The sequence below is a fragment of the Nicotiana tomentosiformis genome, chromosome 8, assembly GCF_000390325.3.
Source record: "Nicotiana tomentosiformis chromosome 8, ASM39032v3, whole genome shotgun sequence".
In the NCBI taxonomy this organism is placed as follows: domain Eukaryota; kingdom Viridiplantae; phylum Streptophyta; class Magnoliopsida; order Solanales; family Solanaceae; genus Nicotiana; species Nicotiana tomentosiformis.
Genome location: NC_090819.1, coordinates 49,460,063 through 49,468,210, shown reverse-complemented (window position 1 = coordinate 49,468,210; position 8,148 = coordinate 49,460,063). Strand labels below are relative to the sequence as shown.

At 40.0% G+C, this 8,148-nt stretch overlaps 1 protein-coding gene across 1 annotated transcript; it reads right to left on the bottom strand.

Annotated features, from left to right (window-relative positions):
* Positions 1-2,276: 2,276 nt before the first annotated feature.
* Positions 2,277-7,297, bottom strand: LOC138897445 (uncharacterized). Its single transcript, XM_070183415.1, has 2 exons — positions 7,126-7,297; positions 2,277-3,022 (listed from the first exon to the last, which is right to left on the bottom strand). Exons 1-2 carry the CDS (start codon positions 7,295-7,297, stop codon positions 2,277-2,279), a joined length of 918 nt encoding a protein of 305 aa, XP_070039516.1.
* Between the last annotated feature and the right edge of the window lie 851 nt (positions 7,298-8,148).

Here is an 8,148-nt window from a genome sequence, read left to right as displayed (position 1 = left end):
GGCCAGCGGGCCTTGGAAGGATTTTCTATACAACTGGCCTCTCTTGAAGCAATATCGTGCATCTTTGGCGCGTAATGCCTGTGATGCTTCGGGGTCTTCAGGCAACTTCCCGTGCTCGAGATAGTTGATTATTTCATTTCTCCAGTCCTAGACCAGACTAGTCGAATTTACCTCATAGTAACCATCTGTATCTAGGACCGAGCTCATCAATTGTACTACCGTTCTGGATTTCGATCCCTTTAATTCTGTCGATGATCCTAGGTTTGCTAATCCATCCGCTTCTGCGTTATCCTCTCTCGGGATATGAGTAATGGACCACTCCCGGAACTGTGCCAAAAGAGCCTGGACCTTTACAACGTATTGTTGCATACGTTCTTCTTTGGTATCAATGATCCCATAAACCTAATTCACCACTAGCTACGAGTCACATTTAATTTTGATAACCTTGGAATCAAGCCCCGGGCCAATTCGAGCCCTGCAATCAAAGCTTCATACTCTGCTTCATTGTTAGTTAAAGTGATCGTTCTGATGGCTTGCCTTAGGGTTTCCCCTAAAGGCATGATTAAGACTATTCTGAGTCCAGACCCCCTTACATTGGAAGCTCCATCCTTAAATAAGGTCCAGACCTCCGATATCGATTCTGACACTATTACTGCCTCTTTGGTTGCCAGAGGCAGTAGTCCCGGACTGAAATCGGCCACGAAGTCAGCCAAGATATCCGACTTAATTGTAGTTCTTGGTTTATATTCTATGTCGAATTCACTCATTTTGACGACCCATTTGTCCAATCTTCCCGAGAGCTCAGGTTTATGGAGGATGTTCCGCAAAGGAAAAGTAGTCACCACAGCTATCAAGTGACATTGAAAGTAGGGCCTTAGCTTCCGAGCGGCGACTACGAGAGCTAAGGCCAGTTTTTCCAAATGTGGGTAGCGAGTTTCTGCTCCAGTTAAAATTTTGCTAACGTAATAAATGGGGAATTGCGTACCTTCGTCCTCCCGAACTAAAACTGCACCTACCGCAACTTCTGAATCCGCGAAGTAGACTAGCAGTGTTTTACCTTCTTTTGGTTTTGAGAGCAATGGAGGGCTTGATAAGTATTTTTTCAGATCCCTTAGAGCCTACTGGCACTCCGGCATCCATTCGAAATTCTTCTTCTTTTTGAGCAGTGTGAAGAAGCAATGACATTTTTCCAATGACCAGGAAATAAACCTGCTCAAAGCTGCTAATCTTCCTGTGAGCTTTTGGACTTCCTTTATGTTCGATAATTGATCCGGGATATCCTCTATGGCCTTGATTTTATCAGGGTTTACCTCAATTCCCCTTTGTGAGACCAAAAATCCCAAAAACTTACCAGAACTGACCCCGAACGGGCACTTCTCGGGATTAAGTATCATGTTATGCTTCCTCAGGATGTCGAACGTTTCTTGAAAATGTTTAAGATTGTTACCTGCATTCAAAGACTTAACGAGTATATCGTCTATAAAAACTTCCATTGTCTTTCCTATTTGCTTTTCAAACATCTTATTTACGAGCCATTGATAAGTGGCTCCGGCGTTTTTCAATCCACATGGCATTACATTGTAATAATATGTACCGAAATTCGTTATGAACAAAGTATTTTTCTGATTTTCTGAGTTCATCTTGATTTGGTTGTACCAGGAATAAGCATCGAGAAAACTCATCAACTCGTGCCCGGCCATGGCATCAATCATTTGATCGATATTTGGCAGTGGGAACGAGTCTTTCGGGCACGCCTTATTAAGGTCTTTATAGTCTACACACATGCAAAATTTATTGTTCTTCTTAGGAACTACTACTACATTGGCTAGCCAGTTCGGATATCTTACCTCTCGGACCGAACCGATTTTAAGCAAACGGGTTACCTCTTCTTTGACGAATTTATTCCTGGCCTCGGCAATGGGGCATTTCTTCTGCCTTACCGGATGTATGTTGGGATCCAAACTCAGCCTGTGCATGGCTATTTCTGTCGGGATGCCTGTCATATCCTCGTGCAACCATGCAAAACAATCAGCATTAAATTTAAGGAATTCAATAAAACCAGACCTGAGCTCCGGGTGCAGTCTTGTCCTCAAATGGAATTTTCATTCTAGGAATTCCTCGAACAATGCAAATTGCTCCAGTTCCTCCGCCGTGGACTTTGTTGCGTCCGTCTCTTCTGGAACTTGGAAATATCTTGGCACCTGATATTTTTCTGATAACTATGTTTCCGATATAACTCCTTCTAGTTCTGGAATAGGTGACGGTTCTTGTAATTGCTATGCCATGCGTTCCTTCCCTTTGCTACTGGAAACGAATATTGTATTCATCTCTCTTGTTGCCGGTTGATCACCTCTTATCTGCTTGATTCCTTCAAGCATTGGAAACTTCAGCAATTGGTGATATGTTGATGGTACAACTTTCATCTCGTGTAACCATGGTCTTCCCAGGATAATATTGTATCCCATATCACCATCCACTACTTCGAAGAGAGTTGTTTTCATTACTCCTTCAGCGTTCGTGAGTAGCAAGATCACTCCCCTGGTCGTCATGTTCGCAAGGTTGAATCTAGCGAGGAGCTTTGTTGCCGGAATAATGCTTCCGGTAAGTTTAGTTTGTTCCAATACTCTCCATTGTATGACATTGGCCGAACTCCCTGGATCCACTAGAACACGTTTAATCTTAAAATCTAACACATTCAAAAATATTACCAATGTGTCGTTATGTGGTAATAGCAATCCGTCTGCATCCTCCTCTGTGAAAGTGATATCATCTTCCTGGAGTCTTTTACTATTAGTTATCGATACTTTCGTCTTCTTTGCTGCCGAAAAGGTGACTCCATTAATCTCATTCCCCCCGAATATCATATTGATCGTTTGGCGTGGGAGTTCTTCTCTTGCTTTTGGAAGTTCCGCGTTATCGCTATTACGACCATAACTGTTCTTAGCTCGGTCACTCAAGAATTCTCTGAGATGACCATTCTTCAATAGTGTTGCCACCTCCTCTCGGAGGTGTCGGCAGTCCCCTGTCCGGTGACCGTTTGTCCCATGGTACTCGCACTATAAGTTGGGATCCCTCTGGCTGGAATCGGATCTCATAGGTCTCGAGAATCGCACCTCTTTAATGTGTCTCATGGCTGATACCATTTCAACTATGTTGATGTTAAAGTTGTATTCCGATAACTTGGGGTAAGAAGGATCCAGAGACCCCGACGTCTCTTTATCCTGGAGTGATCTGTTGTTTCAACCACGATCGATTCCTTTATCAACGATGAACTTGTTTGCTGCCCGGAAGTTCCTGCCACGGCCTTCAGTCCGCTCGTAAGGCAAAAATCGGCCCCGCGAAGTCTGTCTGTTCGCGTCGTAGTCATCCTTTGATTTTTCTCTGCTCTTCTCCCGTCCTTTGGCTGATGATGTAGAACCGACCTAGTCATCCTCGATCCTTATCTTTGAATAGTACCAGTTGTGTACATCTGCCCAAGTTATTGCTAAAAACTCAAGCAGGCTCTCCTTCAGCTTTCAGGAAGCGTCTGAACTTCTTGGATTCAATCCTTTGGTGAATGATTTAGCTGCCCATTCATCCCGGACGACCGGGAGCAACATTCTTTCTTTCTGGAAATGAGTAACAAACTCTCGTAATAATTGGGATTCTCCCTGTGCGATCCTGAATATATCGGGCTTCCGGAATTGCACTTTTCTAGCCCCAGCATGAGCCTTGATGAAAGAATCCGCGAGCATCTCAAAGGAATCTATGGAATGCTCGGGTAATAATGAATACCATGTTAGGGCTCCCCTCATGAGAGTTTCTCCAAATTTCTTTAGCAGCACGGATTCAATTTCGTGAGGAGCTAGATCATTCCCTTTTACCGTCATTTTGTAGGTGGTAATATGCTCTTGTGGGTATAAAGTCCCGTCATACTTTGGAATTTCAGGCATCTTGAACCGCTTCGGGATTAGTTCTGGTGCCGCACTCGGCTTGTACGATAATTGAATATACTTTTTCGAGTCTGTGCCTTTCAATACTGGTGGCGCGTCCAGGATTTGGTCCATGCGGGCGTTTACTTCCTTCATTAACTGTAAAAGTTCATTTTTGAACGGGTCATTCTCGTTGTTGAGACCAGATCTGCTCCCCCCAGCCCCGTCGGAGCCAACTTCGCCCCTGGGAGTGTTGTTATTGATTCTCTGTGTTGTTTGGTTTACGGGAACACCGGGAGAAATTGGATCTCATCTGTTTGCATTATTCAAAGACCCCGATAGCGCCTGCTTTAGTTTCATCATAACCTGATCCTGCCGTGTGAGATGGCCTAGAATAATTGTCTGTTGCTCTTGCAGGATCCTCACCGCATCTATGACATGTTCCTCATCATCATCATCAGGTGTGTCCCGAAACTATCGAGGGTACAGCCTGTCATGCACCGGTGTGATGTTGTTCTCCTCATTGCGGGTGTCACTGATTGAATCCTTGAAATGAGGATGATCCCCTCGAATTTCTTGGGTTATACGTGTTGTTAACGGTGTTATCTACCTTTTTGTGATTTTTTCTAAGACAAAAATAATCAAATCACGTTAGTAAAAAAGACAAGGATCAATTTAATTGCACGACTTTCTAGGCCCTACGGTGGGCGCCAAACTATTTATCCGTAAAATGTTACAGTTGAATTTATACGTAGATTCTAGACAAGTGAATTGATTTGATCATGAAATAATACAATAATTGAAGAAATGTATAATACTTAGCCTTGAAATATTGATGAAAACAGTAAAGATAACAATTCCTGGAGCAGTATTTCCGGGTACAACGATGATGAGATCAAAAGCCAGAAAGTAGAATTGTATAAAACTTTGCAAAGAATAGAGTGTAGGTTTTGCGAGATAATTCGTCCCCTGTACAATGATAACTGATCTCACTATTTATTGCTATGTCTAAGGAAGGAAGTCCTAGGATCATGCCCTCCTTTAATGTCAATTATGAGGGTCATTGATGAAGATGTAATAGTGAGCATAAATGTCAAATTCTCTGTAACGGACCGTCGCTCTTAATGCTGCAGAATATTCCTTATTAAATGCTACCGGGCGCAGAGTATTTAGCACACTTTTATGAACGTTATCCTTTCTGGTGACAAGCGAAATGTCTGCGTTCGGTCTTCGGTCATTTCTGTCTTGGGTTCCACGTGTCCTCTCTTTAGACGTCCACGTGTCATATCATATTTCACCCTATACAGAAATATGTAACCTTTTTTGTAGGAGTGGCCTAGGGTTAGGATAAAGTAGCCACCAAGTTAGGGTTTTGGTACAGTAGTATCCAAGCAACCCTAATATATTCCTAGAATTTCAAAAATTGTCTTGTAGTGTCTTGAATTTAGGATTTTGCCAAATTTGGTACGGACTTGATCCCCTAAATTTTAGATGCCTACAATAACGAATGATTTAATGTTGGATCTTGTAATTGCCGAGTAAATATCGAATCCCAGATATTCTAGTTGTCCTCGGTTTTAAACAACTATTGGAGTGTTGTTCTGACTTTCCGGTTTACATATCCGAGATGCACTGGCTTACGTGGAAGCTGACTAGGCAATACTTGCCAGGTGTCCATGTTAAGTCTGTTTTTCACTAATACAGGGGCGTGGCAAAAAAATGAACGATAAAAAGAAATTTAATAAAAAACCTTAAAAAAAATATAGCTTTTTCTAATTATCTGACCTGACGTTATATTATCGGGAAATAAAAGGTCCGACAAAGATGAGAATATTTCAAACTTAAAAGGGGACCAATTCAACAAGAAAAGAAATTCATAAGTTATTGTCAAATTGACCCCACAATCTAAGACTCTTTCATCAGTTCGTTGACCAACAGATACGTTATGGAACTGCAGATCATCTCTCATAATCCTAATGTACGTGCCCTATCCAAGATGACATAATGAACTAATCTTAGAAAGTGATGCCCGTTATAAAATAAAAACTGTAAAGTAAATAAACCGAAAACAAGTATAGAGAGAGATTGATATATTATTCAAACTTCAAACTTATGTACATAATGAACTAAAAACTCCTTTATTTATAGAAGAAAGGAAACAGCTGCGAGGCTTTTCTTTAGCTACTTGTAAGCTATCTGCATGAGCTGCTTGTAACCTGCCTATTTAATAAGAAGTTGGCAAATCATTTCATTGAGCTGCTTGCAACCTGCCTGCATCAGCTACTTGTAGATAAACTTCAATAGAGTACTAAATGGATAATCTTTTTCAGGAAGATTATCTATAGCGGAGTAATAAATGGACCTTCACAATATAATTATTTTCATAACACCCCCCCTTGGATGTTCATTAAAAGGTATTGTGCCTCGTTAAAACCTTACTAGGAAAAACCCAGTGGAAAAAATTCTAGTGAAGGAAAAAGAGTATACATGTTTAGTAATACGCATTTCTAGCTGCCTCATTAAGAACCTTATAAGGAAAACCATCTGGGAAAAAATCTTAGTAAGGAAAAAAAAGTACATCGCATATTTTACTCCCCCTGATAAAAATCTTGTTTCAAATATTTGAGTCTCCGCATTCCAATCTTGTATATCATCTTCTTAAAAGTTGAAGTTGGCAAAGATTTAGTGAATAAATCTGCCGGATTGTTACTTGAACGGATTTGTTGCACATCAATATTACCATTTTTCTGAAGATCGTGTGTGTCGAATAATTTTTGTGAAATGTGCTTCGTTCTATCTCCTTTTATAAATCCTCCCTTCAATTTGCCTATGCATGCAGCATTGTCTTAGTATAAAATTGTGGGTCTTTTTTCACATTCCAAACCACATTTTTCTCGAATAAAATGAATTATTGATCTCAACCATACGCATTCCCTACTTGCTTCATGAATAGCTATTATTTCAGCATGATTTGAAGAAGTAGCAACAATAGATTGCTTTGTGGAGCGCCATGATATGATAGTACCTCCACATGTAAACACATACCCGGTTTGAGATCTAGTTTTATGAGGATCAGATAAATAACTTGCATTTGACTAACCAATAAGATCTGCACTATCTTTGTTAGCATAAAACAAACTCATATCAAGAGTTTTCTTTAAATATCGCAATATATGCTTAATCCCGTTCTAATGTATCCGTGTAGGAGAAGAACTATATCTTGCTAGTAAATTAACAGAAAATTCTATGTCATGCCTTGTAGCATTAGCAAGATACATTAGTGCACCAATTGCACTGAGATAGGGTACTTCGGGACCAAAGAGTTCCTCATCCTCTTCTGGAGTTCGAGACAAATCTTTATTCACTTCAAGTGATTGAACAACCATTGGATAAAAATCTCGTCTGCTAAATGTTCAATTTGCAAACCAAGACAAAGTTTTGTCTTTCCAAGATCTTTCATCTCAAATTCTTTCTTAAGATATTCAATTGCCTTTTGGAGCTATTCTAGAGTTCCAACAAGATTTTTGTCATCAACATAAACAACAAGTATAACAAACTCTAAAGCCATTTTCTTTATAAAAATACATGGACAAATAACATCATTTATGTAACCCTCTTTCAGCAAATATTCACTGAGGCGATTATACCACATGCACCCAGATTGCTTTAAAACATACAAAGATCTTTGTAATCTGATTGAGTATATTTTTAGAGATTTTGAATATGCTTCAGGCATTTTAAATCCTTCAGGGATTTTCATGTAAATTTTATTATCAAGTGACCCGTATAGATAAGTTGTAACCACATCCATTAGATGTATTTCAAGCCTTTCACGTAAGGCTAAACTGATGAGATATCGAAATGTTATGGCATTCATAACGGGTAAATATGTTTCTTCATAATCGACTCCAGGTCGTTGTGAGAATCCTTGTGCAACAAGGCGAGCCTTGTTTCTTTCAACTTCATTTTTATCATTCCTTTTTCGCACAAAAACCCATTTATGACCAACTGGCTTTATACCAGCAGGTGTTTGGACTACTGGTCCAAAGACCTCTCTTTTAGCAAGTGACTTCAATTCCGATTGAATTGACTCTTGCCATTTTGGCCAATCAGATCTTTGTCGATATTCTTCGACAGATCGGGGTTCAAGATTCTCACTATCTTGCATAATGTTAAGTGCAATATTATATGCAAAAATATTATTCACCACTATTTTAAATCGATTTAAATTAATCCC